This window comes from Equus przewalskii, unplaced genomic scaffold (assembly GCF_037783145.1).
Source record: "Equus przewalskii isolate Varuska unplaced genomic scaffold, EquPr2 ChrUn-6, whole genome shotgun sequence".
NCBI classification, from domain to species: Eukaryota; Metazoa; Chordata; class Mammalia; order Perissodactyla; family Equidae; genus Equus; species Equus przewalskii.
In genome coordinates this window covers 1,506,166-1,529,351 of record NW_027228754.1, presented here as the reverse complement: position 1 = coordinate 1,529,351, position 23,186 = coordinate 1,506,166, and the positions used below count along the sequence as shown (strand labels likewise).

Below are 23,186 nucleotides of genomic sequence, written 5' to 3'. Positions count from 1 at the left end.
GTCCAGGTCCCTTTGGACTACTGTGACAGAGAGGGGGAGAATTAACATAGCTCTAGATCAAGACTGTGAACTTATACTGTTGCCATTGCCATCACTTGCAAATGCAAACTGCTTCTGATACTCCTTCCTCATGTAAGGAAAAGATGTATGTACGATGTATGTATGGAAAGAACATATTAACTAGACCAGGGCGTCAGCAAACTTTCTGTAAAGGACCAGATAGTACATATTAATAGCCACATATCTATACCAGAGGCTGTGTCACTCTCTCTAGTAAAGAAAACACATCTAACACAGGACTACAATTGGGACTACTACTTGCTTGAGTTTGCAGTAGTACGTTGTAATCCACCTTGGCCATCCAGTTTCTGCAAGGGTCAGACAGGTGAAACGAAATGATATGGAGACCAACATCCCTGCATCCTTTTAAGATTGTAAGGGTGGAACGAATCTCTGCCATTTTCCCCAGAATGCAATATTATTTTTTACTTACTATCTTGGCAGAGGTGGGGTAGAGTTTCAGGGGCTACTACTTGGCCTTTCTGCCAACTGCCAAATATGTCCATTCTGATTATACATTTAGAAACTGGAAATATGACCATAAAGTAGGCGTTTGGATGCACTGTGAGACAGATTTGAGCCAGCACTCCATTTAGCACTCCATTTATCATCTGACCACGTATTTCATTACTGTAATGGGGTGGGATGGGGGGTATAAGGAGGGGAGATGCTGTGGCAGTGCTTTGTTTCCCTGGGTATCAGTGTCAACTCAAACATTGTATCCCTGTTTTCTAACTCAAGAATTCTTCTTTCCCTAGTGTATGGTTAACTAACTAAATGGCTCTTTCAATTGATATGTTGAGTCTGAGAATTGTCTCAGGTCTAGAAACTGAGCAAGGAATCCTGACTTTTCAGTGAAGTTACTGGCCTTAGTCTTCTGTTCAACCATCTGTAGTCTCTCTTAATTATATATAAATCAATACTCTCCTTGGCTGCCCATCTACTTGGTCTGCAGGACCACCCACATTCCGTTAGCCATTTCCACTTTGACCTTGCTGCCCTTATGGAAATTTACCCACCTTGCTTCTGAGAGTTAAGTGTTGCCATTTGGCCTCTGCTATGCCAGGATCCTATCATCCCCACTGCTACCACAGAAACCAGTTCTTAAACAACATCCCCTTCCATCAGCCTCCATCCACAGAGACAGCCACTTCTAAATTTCTCAAAGATGCTGGTGACCCCTTCATTAGAGCCTCTCCTTTACAGAAAAATGTTCAGTATAATATACATTCATTCTTGCATGCCTACTTCCTCTAAGCCTTTTGATCACTTCCCGTATGGTTGTCATCTCTGCTTCATTTACTGTGGGCCATTGTTTCTCTCAAGCTCCCCAAAGCCATCTCAACAGCATATTAAAAGCACCTCAGGGGGCCCATGCTATGATGTTCTAGAGTCACAAGAAAATGTCCCTATTATCACAAAATTTATTTAAATTTGATTCTTAATTCATGAAACCATCCAAACAACCACACATTTGTTTTCTTACAGAATTTTGGAACAAAAGGGCACCTCCTTTAAAGTTTGAGAACACCATAAATACTTCTCATACAGCTTAAACCTAAGCTTTGTCTGCGCCCAGGATCCAAACCTGAGAATCCCAGGCAACCAAAGCAGAGTGCGTGAACTTAACCACTAGGGCACTGGGCTGGGCCCTGTAATGGTTATTTTTAAGCGCAGAAAGGGAAGGCTAGAAAAATACTAGAGATGTCCTTACAGTGACACACTCTTGTTGAAGAAAAGCTCGCTAGAGGCAACTCTCACGTAGGAGAGAATTACAAGTAGAGAAATATATCAGTTTGGCTAATGGAGCTATGCAGAGACTGAGGAGGGCCTCAAAGCAGTGCTCAAAGGTAATCCGACAGTTTTTTACCAGTCTGCAATATGATGAGTTAGAAATTGAGTGTTTAGAAACTTTTTAGCATTTTGACACTGCTGTGATATCCAAGCACATGATCAGTGGACTCACCCTGCTGAACAAGGGCTGGTCAGTTCGGGTATTGTCAGACTTGCATGGTGGATAGCACAGTGGGAACTGCACACTTGTCATGGGCAACAGGAACACACATTGTTGTACAAAGGACTGGATGTTTATAAAACAAAACACCTGCTCCTTTACCACAGACAGTCTGAGAAGGACTGCTCCATCCTTCCACAAGTCCTAGAATAATTCAGATGGTGTTTTTGGAACGGAGAGTTACCTGAGGTCAATTTGTTCACATTCAATTAAAATGAAAATGAGTGACTTGGGGACAAAACTAAAGCAGACTAGGGCATCTGTTTAACAGATTCCTGGAGTAAGCCCTGGCCAGGCCAGCACAAGTGAGAACTTATAAAAGAAAACTGACAGGACAGTAGGCATACTGTTCAAGGGGCAGGGCCCTTTTCTTCTCCCTTCCTCCTCTCTATCCTTGTCCAGTTTTTGGCTGGAGCCATAAGGAGAGAATTTTGGCCATTTAGGCCCTGTGACTTCATCATAAGTCAGCCTGTACTTTTCCCATCTCTTGCAGAGTAGAGGAGTCTCAGATTCAGACCTGGGCTCTTCCAAACTCTGAAAAGACACAGTAGCTGGACCTTCCCTAGCAGCCTGAGGTCTCAAGAACATTACCTTCCTTGCCAATACCACAGAATGTGTGAGATCTTAAGGGGTGAAAAGCCTTAACCCAGGGAAAAGTGACATGTCAGGAGCTCAAAGTGATTCAGATGATGAATGTGAATTTTCTCTGGTAGTTATTTTCTGAGTGCTAAACCAGGACAGCCAGCTGGTCTGACCACACTGTCCACCAACATATGGCAGCTGAGGTCCATAGATCCACTGGCTCCCATAGAGAAGAGCAAGGTCAGCTCAAAGAAAAATAATTTAGAAAACATATTAACAAGATATTACTAATATTAACAATAATAATGTGAAATGTTAAAATACAATATCAATTGAAGGGCATCCCAGATTCAAATACTGAGAGGAAATAAGGAAGGATGGCCATTCAGTCTCCTTTGTCAACAGAGGTAGAGATTGAGCTGAGGAAAGGGTTGGGGTGTGGAACCCAGCACTATAATGTTATGCAGAACTAGTCTGCTAACATTCCTCATACTGCAGTTTATGGAAGCTGAGGAAGATCAGAAAAAGACCTGGATGAAAAACAGGCCACACTCCTCACTTACAATATTTATTAGTCAGGAAAAAGGACCCAGTATGCACCCCACTCCCCTTCCCAAGCCACTTCCCTGAATTAAGGGACAGGATTCAAAGGAATCAGACATCTGAAATATGCCAGAATGTATCTAGGGAAGAACAGTCATTCATTTCCTAGACCTGACACTACAATTATATGTGTTTGCCAGGGAGAGAGGGGTCCAGTGAGAGTGGTGGATGGACTAGATGAGGGAAAACAGGAAGAGCCCTTCTTTGTCACAGCTTGGGCTCAGAGAAAGGTTGAAATAAACAGGTATTTAAAAAAGAGAGAAGACAAGAGGAGAGGCAGGGGGCAAGGAAGGTCAAGAGCTGGGTTCACCCAGATCACACAGCACTGTAGAAAGAACCAGGGCAGTGACTTGAGTTCGCAGGCTGGACAGGGAGTTGGGGCCTCAGCACCTGGAGAGAGGAGAATCCCAGGGCTTCTCTTTCAACACCATTGTGATTAGATGCAAAAGCCCCACTTTCTTTCCCTTCTGAGAATTCAGAACAGTCTGTCTGAAGGCAAGAAGGCATGGTGACAGACCTATAGCCCCAGCCCAGGCTAAGTTTCTCCCCATTCATTCCCAAAGGTCCTGCCCAAGAGAACTACAGAAATACAGAATACCAGGACTCTGTCCCTGCTCCCAGTTCCAAGAAAGGGAGTAGAGACAAGGCACAAAGACCCTGGGTACAAAGGTGAACATGAGTGTGGCCATATATAATATTATTTTTGGAGAGGGAAGGAGGCGTATGCCCCAAAAGGCATGCCTTCCTTCACCCGATGGGTAGCTGGGCTTTTGTCAGCAGCAGAAACCACGAAGAATAGGGCTCACAAAAATGGCCTGCAGAACAGACACCTTATTCCTAGAAAGACAGAAAAACCCTCAGCTGGTATGGCACAATCTTGGATGGGATGACAGAGGGCAGTGGGCAGACCGCTCCTGCAGACGACACTCCTGCCTCAGCTCCCAGTGGTTCTGCTGACTCCAGATGTTCCCCATGGCTGGGAATCAGGGAGGAAAACGTGTAGTGTTTCACATGATCAGACACTGTTCGCCATTGGCACCTGGTGGGCCCGATAGATTGAGGGCATCCAGGTCAAAGTTGAGGCCAGGAGGCTGGAGAAGAGATGAAGGGACTTAGATAGCTGCTCATATTTCAGGTTAGAGTTACTGAAGGTCCATCCCCCGTAGCCACAATTACCATCCTAGGTGGAATCACTAAAGGTTACAGAATCCCAGAAGCTAGGGCTCAGATTAAAATCTAGAAGATATACTCACCATCTCCCCCGCCAGCTCTTTTGGAGGATGACCCAAATCCTGTAGCTGGAAAATAAAGAAAAAGAGCATGAGATAGAAAAAAGAAAATCCCAGAAAACAACATAGCAGCTCAAAAGAAGAATCTGATCTATGGTCTCTCTGCTTTCTCCTGAGGACCGTGCTGTATGGCCTCTCTTGTGCTCCCTCCTCCAATTGGGTTTGGCAGTGTAGCTTCTTTCCCATATATCTCCTCCACTGAATACCTAAGCAGACAGCATCAGTGGGCAGACGACAGGAGGAAGCCTTACCTGCTGCATAAGATCCAGCACCATCTCAAAACGAGCCTTCTGAGTGGCCTCACTGTCTGTGGGGGTCTCTGCCTCAAACTGCTCACATATCTTGCCCATGACACTGTGTTGCTCCTGATATTTTTCAAACTGCTCTGGAGGAAGAGACTCCTGGTGACTCTGCAACCATTCTGGATACTACGGAAAGAGAGAATGGGTGGGGAGGAATTAAGCGAACAATGGACAAGGAAAGACAATAAAATATGAAAAATAATGAAATATGAAGAGGAGAGGAACAGAGAAAGAAGAGCCAAATAAGCAAGTTCAGCATGAGAAGTAGCACTGACTCCACCCAGATAGCCTGGCTATGCTAGCATTTGTGGTCACCAGAGAATGGCCAACCTCTTCTGTAAAGGGAAAATAGTGAATATTTTAGGCTTTAAGGGCCACATATGGTCTCTGTCACACATGGTTTCTTTTTCCTTTATTTTGATTTTAAAGCTTTTAAAAATATATAAAACCCATTCCCAGCTTGTGAGTCGGATTTGGTCCACCCAGACCCTGCTCTGCTGACTCCTGGTCTACACTATTCATTTCACACATAACCATACACTTAACCACACTTAACCATGTGTCACTGAAAAACTTTTATTCCAATATTTTATCTCTTCAGTAAAACTACAAGCTCTTTGATGGCAGGAACCATCATTTAAACTACTTTTAAATTATTGCTAGCACAAAGCCAGTAAACCCTCAGCGAAACCTTGTTGGAGAAATGAATGAAGTTAGAAATGCAAAAAGAGGGGCTGGCCCCGTGGCCAAGTGGTTAAGTTCGCAAGCTCCGCTGCAGGCGGCCCAGTGTTTCATTGGTTCGAATCCTGGGCGCAGACATGGCACTGCTCATGAAACCACGCTGAGACAGCGTCCCACATGCCACAACTAGAAGGACCCACAACAAAGAATATACAACTATGTACTGGGGGGCTTTGGGGAGAAAAAGGAAAAAAATAAAATCTTTAATAAAAAAAAAAAAAAGAAATGCAAAAAGGGGTTGATCAGACAACAGAGTCTTGAACCAATTTACAGAAAACTAGAGCTGAAGGATTTCCCCTTCTACCTTAATTATCCTCAGTGCAGTAGCTTTATTCTCTTAGAGACACAACTCCTCCTCACTCCAAATAAGTAAAGGAGGAAAAACAGACGGGACTTGTGCACTTGAGTTACTTTATCTCTGCAGGCTCTGAGCAGAAAGTAGCCCACAGAAGTTGATACGGTGGAAAATGAGGAGGAAAAGCAGAAACAGAAGCTCACAGACCTTTTCTGTGATCTCCTTCAGTGATGGGTACAGCACATCCTTGGACAGTAGGTTCTGCATAATACTCTGCATGATGGGGAGGATGTTCCCTTCTCCATCCCCTTCATCCATGCCCAGCCCTTCCATGGCCTTGGTCAGCTCCTCTTCTGACATGCCTGAGTTCTAGAAAGGACAGGAGGGTGAGCAAGCACACTGCCTTCTTGGAATGTTACCACCCTTTCAGATGGAAAGAACTATTTAAACTTGCCTGTAGCAAAATAGTGAAGCAGGGACAGACTGGAGATGATATCCAAGAGAGTCTGTCTTTTGAGACTCTGCTGGTCAAGTGTCTGGGACTGGGCCCCTTATGGTCCCCTACCTCTTCCCCCTCACCTGAAGGTCAGTAGCATTCTTGGCTAGTCCACTTAGTGTCTCCTTTAGGCAAGAAGTGAATTCTTGTTGGGAAGTTGCATCACTGCCTAGGAAAGATTAAAAGAGCCAAGGTCATTTAGGATTTTAACTGTTTACTTACCTAGACCGACCCGGGTACCAGCTTGGATATGGAGCACTTACTAGTGAATCACTAGCACTTCAATCTTTGAATACGCTATGATTATCTTCATAGTCATTTTGACTTACCTAAATGGAGTATGTGTCAGCTTGTTCCCCATGATGACACCTACAATAACACTGTGACCTTTAAAATGATCAGTTTTCAATCATCTTTTCTATTAATTTCCAACCTAGCTCATCCCTTTCATTAAACTGGGTCCCATCCCTCCTCCCATCTCCTCACCCCACTCTATGGCAATGATATCATGATTGCTATCAACTTTACGAAGAATTATGGTGTTTTCAAGAAACAATGACTTAAGGGGTTTGTTCAGCTATTTCCAGTTGTCTAGGGCCCCCTCCTCACCTACTCTCCCAGCAGCCTCTGAGAGCTTTTGGAACTGCTCCACCAGGTGGGGCTCTTCCTCAGCCAATTCCTTCATTGCCTTCTCGAACTCTGCAGTGGCTTGGGAAGCCAGCTCGCTATCAAACAGTTCCTGGAAAAACTTCTCTTGGGAGGCAAAGAGAGCATCCTGCAAGGAAGGGGTAGTCAAAATACATCTCTTATTTAGCACCCCACTGCACCTGGCCCCTAACAGAAGCCACAGGCAGTGGCCCTGGGAAATGCAGTACTTCCCTCCTACCCACTTCCGTTGCACATTCTAACTACCTCTCTTAATGAGGACAGCAAGAAAGGCATCTGGCCACTGAGGGAAGGATATGGAGTGGCATTCCCAATCCAACTATTTAAATCTGCTCTTTCCTCAGGAAACTTCTTTGAGATTCCTCCACTCAACCTCAAGTCCCTGTTTCACAAGGAATGAGGCCTGCAAGAGCACTCAGCCATGTGAGGCCAAGGAACCCTCCCTTCACCTCCCTCTGGCCCACAGGGGCCTGCCCCACCTCTGCTCAGAGCTGCATGCCCATCCCCTCCCCCTCCCTTAAGTGGGTGGAATTTATACTTTGGCAGTGTCTCCTGGCGATCTCTTCTGGGGCCCCGAAGCATCAGGGGCCGTGGTGGTAGGAGGGGGTGCTGGGGAGGGTTTGGCCTTATCGAAATCATCAAGAGCACCTTCAGAGACAAGAGACATGGTGTGTGTGTTGGGGATGGATGAGGATGCAATGCTGGGGGATTTCTGGGCAAAGCATTAAGAGAATAATCTTTCAAACTGCCAACTTCCCTAAAGTTTTCTCCTTTGTTTTGAGTCTCCCTTTCCTGGCCCATTCCTCCATAAGCCTCCCTCTTCCTCCCCATTACCTAATTTATTGCGATTGAAGGGGAAGAAAGCCCTTGAGGGAGAACAAGCATCTCTCTCAGAGCTGGGAGGAGAGAGTTAAAAGAGATTCTGCAGAAACATCTCCATCTACACAGTGCCTTCCTTGCCAAACTCTAATGATCACTAAAAATCCCATACAAATATCCAACAGGAGCAGAGAACGCAGATGTCCTTAATCCCACTGAAATCACTCCGGAGCCCTAAAGAGAATAATCTTTGGCAAGAAGGCAGAAGCCACAAGATGTCCCAACCAGCTTCCCATGGTCCTGGCACTAGCACAAACTGAGGGACTCCACACTACACTGCACCAGAGAGCATTAAACTCTCTTCTCTTCTCTTTCAATTTAACCCTTCCTCAGCTAAGCTCCCAAGAGCTCCTGGTACTCTCTCTGGCCTTATCTCTGCAGATAACCATATGCCAATTCAGAGTCACTTGACATTCCTCACCCAATCTGTTCATCTTTCCGTCCGCCCACACTCTGTGACTGGGCAAGAGAAAAAAAATATTCACCTCTTCCCTGAAAAGCCTGTGTCCTCACCACCATTCTGCTTGCCAGGCCTAGGAGGAGGACACTGGCCCAACTCTGGGCAAGAAACCAAAGGAAGAATGGAGGACAGGGCTAAGGAAGAAAGAATATCCGCCCTCTTTAAGAGGGCGAACTGTCTTCCCCTGAGGCCTCTCATTCTCAGTTTTTCAAAATAGTGAGAAGGGAGTCAGCTTGAGTTTTGACCTGATGGAAGAACTGGAAAGGGGCCAGGTGAGAAAAAGGTGAAAGGACTGGGAGATGGAGAGAAGTCTTTTGTGTTAAGGAGGACAGGACAGTGCACAGAAGGACGCGCTACGGGCTTGTTAACAGTTAATATCAGCAATCCGTGAGTGTCCAGTTCGCTGCTCACCAAGGACCGAGTGTTGCTGCTAGCGGGAAGGAAGTTAGACTTCAAGAACTTACTAATAACCTAAAATAAGGGGGGTTTGGGACGGGATCGTGAAACACCGTCCTCTGGGTTACTGCTTCTCCTCCGGCGGGAAATCAACAGGCTGGGCCGCTCAGGGACCCGAGGTGAGCTCCCCAGCTCCTGCCGCGGAGGAAGGAGAGAGAGACCCAGAGATTTTCTTCGGGGTCGCAGTCAGACCCTCCGGCCCCGTCCAACCTTTAGAGAGCTTCTCTCGCTCCGCCCAAATATCTCAAGCACTGAAACCCCGGAATGGGTCCTGACACCTGCCCCCTTCGGCCTCTCCCATTACGGGCTCTTACTTTCCAGGAGCTCTTCCAATTCCTGGTCCGTGTCGGCCCCTACACCACAGCCATCCTCGGCGGCAGCCATCTTGTTACCTCCGACTTGCCGTAGGAGGTGGGACTCCACGGCGCCGGCGCCCACCCCGCCCCCGCCCCTTCTGCCAACCAATGGTATTGTGGGCCTCTGTGGAACCGCCATTTTTAAAGGGACAGGAAGCTCGGAATTTTTCCCCCACCTTTCTCCAGGAACCATTGAACTAACAGAGGAGAACTTTCTGTTATCTTCTGCCAGGTTTCTTACTGGCCTGGCCTCCTTTCTTTCAACTTCCCAGATTATCTAGAGAAGTGGATCTTTCATTATTTCTTCCTGAGCTGTGGGTAGGCCAGAGTGGGACAAACTGCTTAAAAATACCAGTAGCTGTGCATGTATAACCAGTAAGACAGTTATAACATTCTATTCTCCTCTCACTTCCTTCATTATTTCACTCAAATGTCTCTGAAATGCCTTCTTTGGCTTCACTAAATAAAATCGCAGCCCTTCCAACACACATACATATAAACTTCCTACCCTCTTTCCCTCTTTTTCTCAACACTTTACACTATGTATTTTACTTATCGTCTCCGCCACCCCTCTAGAGTTCAAGCACCATGATAGCAAGGATTTTCATCTGTTGTCTTCCCTGCTCTACCCCTGCTTCTTAGGCTAGGGCCTGAAACTTAGTAGGCACTCACTGGCCACTCCTTGCTCTCCTAGACCCTAACGAGGCACATTTCTCTGCAGAATCTAGTGGATATCTCTTATTTCCAATTCTCCATTAGGATTGACAGACTAAAGGAGATAGTGCCAGGAACTTCGTCAGAACTCAATGTTAGCTGAATCAAATCAGGCAGAAAAAGGGACTCTGGGACTTTGGACTGAGCAAGAGGGCAATTCAAATGTACTAGTAATAGGCGCTAGCTCCGTGGTGCAGCGGTTAAATGTGCATGTTCCGCTTCTTGGTGGCCCAGGGTTCACCGGTTCGGATCCCGGGTGCAGACGTGCTGTGGTAGGTGTCCCACATATAAAGTAGAGGAAGATGGGCACGGATGTTAGCTCAGGGCCAGTCTTCCTCAGCAAAAAGAGGAGGATTGGCAGCAGTTAGCTCAGGGCTAATCTTCCTCAAAAAAAAAGTACTAGTAATAGACCTACCTTCCCTGACCTATCTCCTTTTCTCCATATAGAACCCAACCTCCAATTGAGTGAAGCTGGGGGAGGCTCAGATAGAGACAACTCTAGACATTCCTTCCCTCCTCTGGAATTGTTCTGCTATTCAGATCTGTCAGAATGCACCAACTGCCTCAGACACAAATCTTTTTAAGCACTTAGAGGGCATCTACTGTCTGTTGTTTAAGATCCTGTGCTGGGCACAGTGGAGGATAGAGAAATTAGGACCAGCCCCTGCTGTAGGGAAGGCGACTGGGGATTAGGGTGGAGGTAGGATTAGACATACATACAGTAACCATGGCACAAGGAAAGTGTCTTAAAAGAGGTAAGAATAAAGTGCTATAAAGTGTAAAAGAGAGAAATCACATCTAATTGAAAAGCCACTTCATGGCTTTCATCCTTAGCTTGCTAAACACACACTTGAGTACTGTGCTAAGCACCAAATTAGGTACTTACTCTTTCCTTCCAGATAGAGCACATACTTTTCAAGTCATAGCTGTGCAAAATCTGCTTTATTCTTCCAAGCACAAGCGCTGTGATTGGAAGAAAACATTCTGAACTGGGAGTAAGACCTAAATTTCAATCCTAACTCTGTCACTAAGTTACTTTGTTCAAAACACTTTACCACTGTAGGCCTCAGATTACAAATATGTAACATTGAAGTTGGAACTCTAAGGTCCTTTTCAATTCTAAACTTCTATAATCTAATCCTTCCTTGATTAACCTCTTTCTCCCCAACATCTGTAACATAATCAATTCCAGGCTAACTTTCTCATTCAACTCCCAACTGCTTACATGTGTATCTCTAATACGACTATAATTATATCAGACACATTACAGGTATTTCTATTGACTTTACATTAATGTGGTAATATAAGCATGTTAACAAGGAAAATACTGGATGGCAACTGAGAGAATTGAGATGGTTGAAAACAAGCAGGATTCTTCCTTTGCATTATTTCTTACACTTGCTTCTGCTTTTATAGTTTTACTACTGATACTCCCAACACCTCATCTCAGGATTTACTCATCTCCTGCTTTTCTAATGTATGTGAACACTGTGGCAAAACAGTATTTTACAGCATTTTCTTTATATCACTCTCTTGCTTAAGGATTAATGGCTCTCCGTTGTTTAATGACCAACTTCAAACTCTTACCTAGTATTCACATTATTTCACCTATATCCATTTTGTTTCCCCAATTACATAAGCTTCAGGAAGCATGGATTGTCCACTTTTTTCATATCCTTCAGTTCAGAATAATGTTTACATTTGTATGTAAAATTAATTCTGTAATTTAATTTTTAAACTTACAAAAAGAGTTTTTTTACCAAAATTTATCAGCAACTTGCCTATGTTTACAGAAAGAATGTTTATAACTTGAGAAAGTGTTATCAAAGTAGTATGCAAATTTTTGAGAAGGCAGGCTTAGTTTGGGGATACTACGTTTAAGAAAGCAACTCTTAAAACTAAAAAAATGTAAATGCCTGTGCGCTTTGAAGCAGGAATTACACTTCTAGTTTATCCTCCAGACATACTTTCCCCACTTGTACAATATATATTCAAGTTATTCATAGCAGCACTATTTATAACAGCCAAAGACTGGAAATAACCCACATATCCATCAACAAGAAGGCAACTGACATAAACTATAGTAAATTGTACAATGGCACATAGGCAGAGAAGTAAAAGAAGGGTGAGGCTCTCTAATATACTGATATGGAACAATCTCTAAAGCATGTTAAGTGAAAAAACTAACAAGGTGCAAAATCATTAAATACTATGCTTCCATTTAAGTATAACAGGGGCATAAGGAAGAACATTCACATCTGTTTGCCTATAGATAAAAACATCTCTGGAAGGATATAAAGAAGCTAACAACGGTACTTACTTGTTTTGGAAAGGTGAAAGGAACTGGGTGGCAGAGGAAAGGAGTGGGAGGAAAAAATCACAGAACAGGTTTTTACACTTACTGATTTTTGAACTATATGAGTGTATTGTTTATTGAAAACATGAAATTAAAATGAAAAAATACATATTTTAAAGGCACAGTACATCACTCTACCCAATGTGTCTTAGCACATGACAAGCAAATACTGCATTGCCAATGTAATCACTGTAACATATACAATGTATTATTAATTAATCTTATAAGTATATATTACATATAGAACATCTAGAACAGTGACAAGTACACGGTAGGTGCTCAGTAAATACTAGCCATAATTAGCAACAGATAGAAGGCTGCAGTCAATAATGGAATAGGGGAGCTACTTGCTTTCTACAATTCTCAAGCAGTTTAATATATCCTATGAAAAACGTATGCTTTTTCTAAAACAATGGGTACTTATTACTTTTGTAATTAAAAATAATTATTGAAGGAAAGATACTGCTTTGGTGGGGCAGTTGCATGCAGTAAGTAGGAACATAAGAGTGTCCAGGAAACAAATGGCAAGCCACGAAACTCTCATAGAAATTTACTTTATTTAGTGTGAGAAACAAAACACAAGAACAATGGCTGTAAAGAACAAATCAATAAAAAGTGATGTACATTTCTGGAAAACTACTTGACTTTCATTTCTAGCCACAGAGAGGGTACCTGCCTGGGAATTTAAATGCCCAAGGAAAATAGGGAATGGCTAAGAGTTTGTTGTGACTGAGTAAAAGATGCCATTATTTATTACATCCTGCTCCTTCCTAGCAAAAAGGATACAAAGGTGGTGGGGAGGGAAAGGATAAATCTCAAAGGAATTTACTAAACAAATGTTTATCACTGAGTTTCCATTTGTTCTTCAAAGATCTAAGCTGGGAAGGCAAGGCCAAGGGTGACCACAACTGTAGTCACCTTGAGATGATGAGAGGTCCTCGGAGCAAAAAAAAAAAAAAAATCAAGTTGAGACAGTTTGATTAGCCATGGAAGAAGAGAAAAGGGCACTAGGTTTCAGGGCAGGCAGAGCTAAATGTCAACAATCTGAAGGATAGTTGAGGAAGAGGGAGTCAGAAGGACAGAGAGACTCATTCTCCCAGGGAAAATATGGTGACTGACCCTACACACACAAAGGGAGCCTTAACGAAACTGCAGAGGACTGATTCTTAAACCAATCACATCTTTGCCAATCTCTGTCACCTGTGGAAGAGGAAACAGAGGAAAAAGTTAGGGATTTGTGAGGGTGAGAAGCCTAGAAAGCTTACTCCCTCCACTCTTCAATGAGCACAGTAGAATGTTTTGTTACTGTTTGTTGCCTCTAGGAGTAGGAAAAAGCTCGAGCTTTCTCCAGTATCACTGCCTCAAGGAACTAAGGGCAAATACAGGAGAAAGACAAGACCAACTGTTTCTTTTTTTCCCTCTTCCCTCAATATCCTAGAATTTGAGGACAGTACTTACTGTAGTGACTCTGCAGATTTGACCCTTGAACTCCGGGGAATAGCAGGCCCCACTGAGTGGACATTTCTCCACTGGCTTTCCACGGTAGATGGGCCGATAAGATGCAGCACAGATGTCAAAAGGGTTGTGCATGTCATAATTGAGCTGATAGGCATCCGTGGGGTTTTTCTCACAGGCTGACAGGATTTTGCGTGTCTAAGGCAGGGAAGGAATATTTTATTTAAGAGAACTGAAAGCTGTACACTAGAACTCAAATAATCTTATCACCATGGTTTAGCAGTATCTTTGATGCAAGATACAATCGTACTGAGTCAATACAGAATATGTTCTCTGTACAGGACCTAAGTGAAGGGGTAACAATCACCATTCCTTTTGTGTCAGGCTTTCCCCTTCTCAATGCTAAAGTGGTTCCATGGATCTAGACCCATACTCCTCCACCAAGTCTGGGAATTATTGGGGTCAGGCCTGAAAGGGCTAAAACTGGCTTTCACTGCCCAAGAAGAATGCCTTTGGAGAACACAAGTAATGGGACATGTATGTGGAGGTTAGTGGTGGTGGTAATGGGATATCTGGAGCTTAAGGACAGGAATGGGGTTATTCTCAGGTATAGTGGAGCTACTCCAGGTTGCAGGTCACTCTCACACTGGCACCATGTCTGAATAAGTTATTAATTCAGTTTCCAGGAATAAAAGAAGGCACTCATGCCAGTTAGTAAACAGAGGATGGCATTCTCTTGGCTCTTTTTGTTGAATGTTGTTATTCAGTGCTTTGTTTCAGAGGCAAGGACCTTGGTCTTCTACTCCCTCTGTGTAAGAGCAGATCTGGTTCCCTTATGCTCACTGAAGGAATTTCCATCTACCTGTTGAGCCACCTCTGGCTTGGGCCCAAGTTCCAACAGGCGCCGAGCAAAGGTGGCAGCTGTCTTAAAGTTCTTGAGCTTGAAGAACAGGTTGAGAGCTGTACGCAACACCAGGATCATGTGCACAGGCTGCAGGTTTGAGTGGGTGAAATAGGCTGCCATCTGGTGGACAGAAAGAGGAACATATGCCAGGCTGATACCACAGCTGAGATAAGTCATTTATAAGCTGCTACACAAGCACGAAAAACAAAACAAATAAAAACAGGACTATAAATAAAGCAGAGAGGACATGTTCCTCCTAAGTATGGAGGACTGATGGGATGAGAAAAATAGGTGGAGAAATACCTCCCCTCCTCACCAAAATGGGCCCCAATTTCTCTTACACCCCAGATTGAGATCTGGGTTTGGAATTAAAAGACTTCAGACCTATTGGAGGGTGAAGGGGAGGATGCCTCTGTACTGCTCAGAGACCCAGAGATCTTACTTCACAGATTCGCTTCTGCTGTTCCAGAGTCTCTTTGGGCAGCTTCTTCCTTTCTATCTCCATGGACAAACCCACAATGTACTCACGACAAATGGTGATGAGCTGCTGGGCCTGGAGAGAGGGGCAAAGGAAAGTCATGGTACAGAGGCAAGAATGCAGGGGTGCCTACAACTAGGACAAGCGGCTAGACCCTCTTACCTCTGCAATCTCCTGTTTGTTGTCCACAACAAGAAGTGGCACACTAAGTAAAATGGAACGGAATTTTTCCACAGCCTCCTCAAATTTGCCAACTGTGGTGAGCTGGTAGCACAGTTGCAACCGTTGGATGAGGTCATTAAGCTTCAGGCCCACTGCAGGTACTCCATTCTTCAGCCCTGCATCCTTCCTGGAAGGGAAAAGTAGGGAGAAGACAAGAGGACAGTCAGGAGTCCACTAAAACTCAACTTCTTTTTCTGGCAACATGATCACAACCACCCTATTGTGAAAGTAGCTGGGGAACAGGATGCAACAGGTGTAAACCAGACCTCACACGTGGTAAGCTGAAGATCTTTTCATACTAGGAGACCTCTGCTCTGGGACAATTCAGACTGTCCCTGAGGTCCCTGACCATCTGAAATATCTACCCCAAGCTGGAACATTCAGAAGCCAGGAGCAAGGGGCCTTACCAATTGCGATTAGGGTAGCCATACATGGAGGGCAGGCAGGGCAGAGCCTGATAGGTGGTTCGGCCTCGGGCATAGGTCTGTAGGAACAGCTGTTTGTAGGGGCCAAATTGGGTGACCCCCACCTGGTCATGAAGGAGCTGGAATACAAGAGGAAAGAAACATAAGGATTTTGGCCTGGCCACTTAAAAACTAGTTTTAACCTCTCTGTACTTGTTTCCTCATCAGTAAATTACACTCAATTATAGGACATTTAATCATTTAATAATACCTATACAGCACTTAGGACAGTGCCTGGCACACAGTCACCACTGAATAAACGTTACTGGTTGTTGCAGTGGTGATTGTTATTGTTATTATTAATATAACACACGGCTTAGTGTTCAAAACATACACCCATTCATGAAGGGGTGCTAACTTCACTGATGCGAGCCAGAAAGCAGGCTATATAAATGGATGGAAGACGGCTGGAAGGATCCACTTTCTGAGATTACTAGGCCAAGCAGAAACCATGTAAGAGGAAGGCCTTATGAGGCAGGTTTCCTCAAGCAAGACCAAGGGCTTCCATGATAAATATACACACTTCTGCCCTTGTGGGTAGGATAATTTCCATTTGGCTTAAATGAGTCAACCATCTCCCTGTGACCCCGGGTGAGGCTCACTCAACAAGAGCCAAGGTTACTTTAATACTTACCCGCATGGCTGTTTCAAAAGAGCCTGCCAGGATGTGATCAACTGGAAGCTGAGAGTTGTTGCACCAGATCTAACAAGAAACAGAAAACTCAAGCTAAGTGAAATTTTGCCCCTTCTCTTCCCAAACTATCCTACCCTATACCTGTAGTAGTAAAGTATGGATACTCTTTACACATTAATCAAGTATAGCCAGCTCAGAAACACTCATCCCCAAAGGGCTATGTTTCCCTGCTTACCTGAGTTGGACTGGTTCCCTTGGTGGGAGGCACAAAGAATCCATCCTCAGCTCCACCAGCTGCCCCAGGGGGTATATCCTAGGAGAAAAACAAAAAGTGAGTCATTTTTTAAGCCATTCAAGCACTTTGTTCTGCTAAATCTAAACACAGCCCTTTACCTTGTTCCCAGCCTCTACTAGGGAGGAGGGGTGGTGGTTGTAGGAAAAGACCCTCAAAATAGGAGCAGCTTTACCAGTAACAAAATGCTATACCAAAAGCTCCGAATCAGACAAAAAAGCTTGCTGCCTTTTCAGAAGCTGCCACTGGCACAACCCTGATTATCTCATTCTTCTTTCTTTCAAAGGGGAGATAAGCATCAGATTAGGAGGGTCTAGACTCCCTCCCTTTTGGGAACCTCAGGACACAGGTTGGGGACAATTGGGACACTGGCTTCCAGAGGAAGAAAAGGAGAGAACCTTAAAAGGTTAAGAATTCCACATACCAGCTCAGGAGGGAGCTCCAGATCTTCTTCTACATCCCAGCCACCTCCTTCTTCCTGTCCCTTGCCAAGAACATCATCTCCCAAACCTTCTGTAGCCTCCACAAATCCATCTGTAAAGAAAATCCAGGTTCAAAATAGATTTGCGTAGTGACACAATCTTAGCCAAAGGAAAGGAAAATGCTGGGAACCTTGTTGGTCCCACGGTTTGGAACCATGCAGAGCTGTCCACAACCCTATCCCAATGTAGGCAGCCCATCTGCCCTGAACAGTCCTGGAACAGCATTCTTACCTTCATCCAGCTGCAGCTCTGCATCCTCTCCCCAGCCCTCAGTACCAACAGTGTCAATGTCAATGTCAGCAGCCAGTGCTCCTCCCTTCCCTACATTGGGAAGGAACAGGAAGGAGCTGGTTTTAGACAGGCAAGTCTGAGACATGGCCTCCTCCTCTGCAGGTAAGGTGCATTCTTACAAAAGCAGGTGCCAAGGTTTTGTCCACTTACTGATTTGTTTATTACCTATTTTTGTGGTATATATGTTACGCTAACTTGTAATAAGTTTCACAGAGAAGGAACAGAAAAAGATGGAAACAACTGGCATTTCTGCTACCAAAAACTGCCTCTTAAGCCATTTTTCACTTACCAGCCTTTGGCTACCACCTCATAGAATTTCCTGCTAAGATCTTTGCTAAGTTACCACCACTACAGTGTGTACAAGGCATGAGGACATAGGGTAGGTGAGAGCAGATGGAGGAAAGAGTAGGGCTGAGCACAAAATGCCCCAGGATCTATTTAGGCTCTTAGTAAGGAGAAACGGCTTAGTAGACAAATCCAAGAAAATGGGGGGGGGGGGGGGGCGCAGGGGGAGGAGGATGGGAGCACACATCTGCATATACCCACATGACACAATTTGAGGCAGCCTCAATTTGCACCTTAAGATTTTATGTCATGAATGATACAAATTGAATGGAGAATATGATTACATATATGGTAAAACCTAAGGAAACACATTAAAACATTAACAGTGGTTGTTAGAGACAGGGACTCACAAATCCCTCTCTTCCCCTCCCTCTATTTTCCAAATGTTAATGACTTCGTAATGTTTTTATTTAGTTTTAAGACTGTGCCATTACTTTGATTGGCAACTCAGTGCTCCTTGACCCTTTACACAGAAAAAAGTACAGATGAAAAGGACAGAAAAGCTGATGGTACTCTCTAGGCCAGTGCTTCATAAAACAAACAACAAAAAAGCTATAGGAGAAGTGGGCACTTACCCTTGCTGGCAATGGTCCCTTCAAAGAACCCTTTGGACACAGTCAATAAGGGCCAATTGGTATCCAATGGCATGATAGGTGCAGGTGGCTGGAGCAGCTTGGCATTAGGGTCAATGTCTGGGATCTGAAAGGTGGAAGAAGTTTAAAAGCAAATAGCTCTCAAGGATCACATAGGGAAAGTTACGAAGCCTCCCCTGATCCCGTTTATTTCTCTGCCTCTCCCTGTAACCAGGTGGGAGAGCGACATTTGTAAGCCTAAAGTGTCCAAAGATTTCAGAGTTAATCCTGTAATGAGAGACGCTCATGTAAATAAAGACTCACTGTCTCCTTCTCTGGATCAAATGTCTCCTTCAGGCTCTCAGCTTCTTCATCTAAGCCATGGGTAGCAGCTGTGAGATAGGCCAGTGATTCTGCAGAGAAAATAGACTTTGTGGTATAGGTACATTTCCAAGGGAATACTGCTGTGGTAGGCAGCCTCCAAGATGTTCCCCCAGAGATCCCTGCCTCCCGGTATTCATAAACCCTGCCCTTAAGTGTGGGGTGGACTTGCTGACTCACTTCTAATGAACAGAACATGGCAGAAGTGATGGGATTATGATACAAAGACTGTTGCTAATCCAAGATTAGGATACAAAGACTATGGCTTCCATCTTGGATGTCCTCACTTGCTACCAGCTGCCATATTGTGAACTGTCCCATGGAGAACCCTACATGGCAGAAAATTGACATTTCCCAACCAACTGTCAGTGAGGACTTGAGGACTGCCTGCAGCCGCGTAGTGAGCATGGGACTGGATCCTTCCCAACTTGAACCTTGAGATGTCTGCAGCCTTGGTCAACACCTTGATTGCAGCCTCATGAGAGTCTCTGAGCCAGAGGCACCCAGCTAAGCCATGTCGCAAACCAGGGCAATCAATGTTTGTTGTTTTAAACTATTAACTTTTGGGATAAATTGTTGCACAGCAATAGATAAATAATACAGTTGCTTGTCCTTAAGATCTATCATCAGTGTTGACGAGAACCTTGGAATTGTCCCTGACTCCTCTCCTTCACATCCCACATACAGTCCTTCAATAAATCTTATTGATCCTACCTTTAAAATAAATGCCAAATCTGACCACTGCTGACCCCTTCACTGCCGGCACCTTGGTGCAAACCACACCTTTCACCTTTCTTGTTCCCAAACATATCTCAAATGTTAGTATAATGCTTAGTATATAGTGGGGTCTCAAAAAATATCCCTTGAATATATAAAAGAATAAATGAGTGAAACCTCCAAACTTTAAGTAAAAGAATAAAATTCTAATGGCACCCAACCAACTTACTAGGGTATCTGCTCCAAGACCTTTTAAAATCTCATGACTATTAACTATTTTCATAAGTGTGTTTGGCCAGTCTGAATATTCTAGCTGTATCTCTGTTTGACTTTGAAGAAAGTCTTCTGAGCGTGGTAGGAGAATGTTGTCTCTTGTGAAAATGCCCAATGCAGGGAAATACCTCACCACTATACATGAATAACATACTATGAAAAGAAAATACTTCCTAAGGCCTCAACAGAGCTAGTGAGTCCCGCACAGATACTTACTCTGGCCACAGTTCTTCAGGATCCGTACTCGCTCTGACACGTCTCCCAGGTATAGGGCATTCTGATAATGGCCACTCATGTCCTTTCGGATCTCAGCTGTACCAAGTCAATAAGAGAGACTAAGTTAGGTCTTCTCTCTTAAGTTCTCTCTCTCCTCTATTTGCCTTCCTCCTTATCCCAAGGACCTCTCTTCCCATTCTTAGTTTCTGGGGCCTCACCAATCTTCATCATCTTGCGAAGTTTCTCTAAGTTGCCAGTAATAAGGTATAGGAAGGAAAGTTTATCAAAGTTTTTGGTGCGCTGATAACACATTTCCACAATCTGGTGGTTCCCCTGTAGCAAAGCTACTTCTCCCAGCTTCTCCCAGCAGTTCTTGTCATCCAGTGCTTTGGCTGCTTCCAGAGCAATCTAAAGAATGAAAGTTAACAGCTTGGAGAATACTGTGACTCAAAACCAGGGACTACAGTCAAAGTGTTTGTGTCTAAATAAATCTCCCAAGGAACTCTCTAAACTTTCAATCACTCCCAGTATTCAGTCCAATCCTATTGAAAATCTTATCAATAAATAGGATCCCTCTGGCTCCACAGACAGAAGCATCACATCACATTATCATCCTCCTCAGAAATTTACTTTTACAACAAAATCATCTCCTAGTAGTAGTTGATCTCATAGGGCTGATTCTTGCTTAGCTACATTATTTCCTACTTGCCAGGCCTGAAGATCCACAGGGGCTTTAGGAAAGACAGAAGAAATAATAAAAGAAGGAAATTCGGAACTGGAAAGTCAATTTTCCTAAACCCTCTCCCCACTTAAAAATAATGCCTATAGACTCTAGGTCCCAAAGTTTAATAAGTACTCCTTTGTCTAAGCAGTCAATCAGCAAGTCAAACTTCAAGGAAATAACAAGATTTTCAAATTCCATACTATCTTGCTCCTGCTTTAGTAGTTATTGAATTCAGACTAAGTGAGCATGATAACAACAGTAGAAATGCTGTGGCAGAAGCAGAGACAGGAAAAGTGGAGATGGGCAAACAGCCACAGGAAGATGGTTCTAGCAAACAACTGAAAAAATCCCTAATTCCATCATACTGGCTAAAAAAGCAAGTACAGAATAATGCCTTCCCAATGCCACCCTAGCCCTCTCACAACTTCTCTACAACGATATGGGGCTTATGAACATATTTCTCTCACCTCAATGTTCCCACACTCCAGTGCCAGACTAAAGCGAGTTTTCTCATCCTTGACGAAATGCAGTGCCACCTCAGGATAGCCCTTCTTCTGGAGATAAGCAATGATAGACTGGCCTACTAGTTTGGCATTCCTCACCATGTGTAGTACCTAGACATTTGTGCGGGTGGGTAGGGCAGGAAACAGAGATCACTTATAGGTAAAAAGGAGTGTTGCTCTTCTCAGTACTCCTGGTATGCTTTCTCATTTCATACCTCATCATATTTTCTGTTGATCAGGGCCAGCTTGAACTTGAACTCAGTAGGATCAATGGTGAGCACCCGAGGACGACACTCCCTATCTAGGCAATATACATTGTTGCCCTTCACTCGTGTGACATAGATGGGTAAATCCAGAGTTCGGATGATCCCATAGTCCCTAAGAACAGGAGTTAGAGAGCACAACTTTCAGCAAGTGAGGGGAAAATCCAGCCTGTAAAGAAATGGAAAAAGGGACAAGCCCTGTGGCCGAGTGGTTAAGTTCACGTGCTCTGCTTTGGCAGCCCAGGGTTTCACTGGTTTGAATCCTGGGCTCAGACCTAGCACCGCTCATCAGGCCATGCTGAGGTGGGGTCCTACGTAGCAGAGGCAGAAAGACATACAACTAGAATATACAACTACATACTGGGGGGCATTGGGAAGGAGAAGAAGAGAAAAAAAAACATTTGCAACAGATGTTAGCTCACATGCCAATCTTTAAAAAAATAAACAGAAATGGAAAAAGCCTAGGACACAGCCTTTTATCTTCTCATTACTGTTTTAAGTGTCATTTGAACAGTGGTATAAATGGCAAGTGATTTCAAAAATGAGAACTAAATGTCATATTTACTTATTTTATTCTTTTGTATGAAGTGGGAAAAGATGAGGCAGATGGTATGATCTTTCTTCATAAGCTATTACTCTAGGAGCTAATAAACATGGCTACAGGAATCAGACCTAAAAATTAAATCTTAAGTTCTGAAACATAATCACTAGGCCACTATGGACAGTTAATTTCTTCCTTATAAGCTATAAGTGAAAGTAAGAGAGGGGTAGATGTGAAGAATTCTGAGGCACAAAGAAACGATGAAAAGTAAAAAATATTTTAAATTGAATGAAAATAAAAAGTTTACAAACTAAAACTTAGGAGTATAGTTAATGTAATACTTGATGGATAATTTATGGCGTTAAAATGCATCTACTGTATTAGAAAAAATACTGAAAACTAATGAGCTCTAATGCGTACATTAGGAAAAAGACCAAAAATTAATAAGTACCCATCTCAAAAACTTTATTGTTCTTTTTTAAAGTAAAACCAAAGAATGTACTTAGAAGGAAATAATAAAGCCAATAGCAGAAGTTAAGAAATAGAAAAAAAAAAACAGAGAAGTACAATAAAGCAAGCTCTGGATAAAATTAACAGACTTCTTGTGAGGCTAACTAAGAAAAAAGAGGGGCTGGCTCCATGACTGAGTGGTTGGGTTCGTGCACTCCGCTTTGGTGGCCCAGGGTTTCACTGGTTAGAATCCTGAGTGCGGACATGGCACCGCTCATCAAGCCATGCTGGGGTGGCATCCCACATGCCACAACTGGAAGGACTCACAACTAAAAATACACAACTATGTACCGGGGGGCTTTGGGGAGAAAAAGGAAAAAAATAAAATCTTTGGGGGGAAAAAAAAAAGAGAAGATAGCAATAATAGGAATGAAAAAGAGGATATCACTATAGAGCCTCCAGAATGAGGATATGCATAAACTTTTTTTTTTTTTTGAGGAAGATTAGCCCTGAGCTAACTGCTGCCTATCCTCCTCTTTTTGCTGAGGAAGACTGGCCCTGAGCTAGCAACCATCCCCATCTTCCTCTACTTTATATGTGGGACACCTACCACAGCATGGCTTTTGCCAAGTGGTACCATGTCCGCACCCGGGATCCGAACCGGCAAACCCCAGGTGGTGGAAGTGGAACGTGTGCACTTAACCGCTGTG

The 23,186-nt window shown here is 43.8% G+C and overlaps 2 protein-coding genes across 3 annotated transcripts in view; both read right to left on the bottom strand.

The window, feature by feature from the left end:
- Nucleotides 1–1,466: 1,466 nt before the first annotated feature.
- On the bottom strand, nt 1,467–9,294 carry PEX19 (peroxisomal biogenesis factor 19). Its single transcript, XM_008520470.2, has 8 exons — nt 9,158–9,294; nt 7,587–7,696; nt 6,992–7,157; nt 6,466–6,551; nt 6,094–6,255; nt 4,800–4,976; nt 4,513–4,557; nt 1,467–4,350 (listed from the first exon to the last, which is right to left on the bottom strand). The coding sequence occupies exons 1-8, from the start codon at nt 9,225–9,227 to the stop codon at nt 4,267–4,269; spliced, it is 900 nt and encodes a 299-aa protein (XP_008518692.2). The 5' UTR covers nt 9,228–9,294; the 3' UTR covers nt 1,467–4,266.
- Nucleotides 9,295–12,807: 3,513 nt separating this feature from the next.
- Nucleotides 12,808–23,186, bottom strand: part of COPA (COPI coat complex subunit alpha) — a 39,541-nt gene continuing 29,162 nt past the window's right edge. For both annotated transcript variants that reach the window (XM_008520467.2, XM_008520466.2), the window contains exons 18-33: nt 21,438–21,600; nt 21,187–21,333; nt 20,214–20,403; nt 19,996–20,091; nt 18,733–18,821; nt 18,412–18,535; nt 17,432–17,521; nt 17,143–17,252; nt 16,662–16,739; nt 16,427–16,495; nt 15,736–15,872; nt 15,269–15,455; nt 15,071–15,181; nt 14,587–14,748; nt 13,728–13,922; nt 12,808–13,469 (exon numbers count right to left, since the gene is read on the bottom strand). In XM_008520467.2, coding sequence (XP_008518689.1) covers nt 13,410–13,469; nt 13,728–13,922; nt 14,587–14,748; nt 15,071–15,181; nt 15,269–15,455; nt 15,736–15,872; nt 16,427–16,495; nt 16,662–16,739; nt 17,143–17,252; nt 17,432–17,521; nt 18,412–18,535; nt 18,733–18,821; nt 19,996–20,091; nt 20,214–20,403; nt 21,187–21,333; nt 21,438–21,600 — 2,008 coding nt within the window. In that variant the 3' untranslated portion in view covers nt 12,808–13,409. The remainder of the gene's footprint in view (nt 13,470–13,727; nt 13,923–14,586; nt 14,749–15,070; nt 15,182–15,268; nt 15,456–15,735; nt 15,873–16,426; nt 16,496–16,661; nt 16,740–17,142; nt 17,253–17,431; nt 17,522–18,411; nt 18,536–18,732; nt 18,822–19,995; nt 20,092–20,213; nt 20,404–21,186; nt 21,334–21,437; nt 21,601–23,186) is intronic.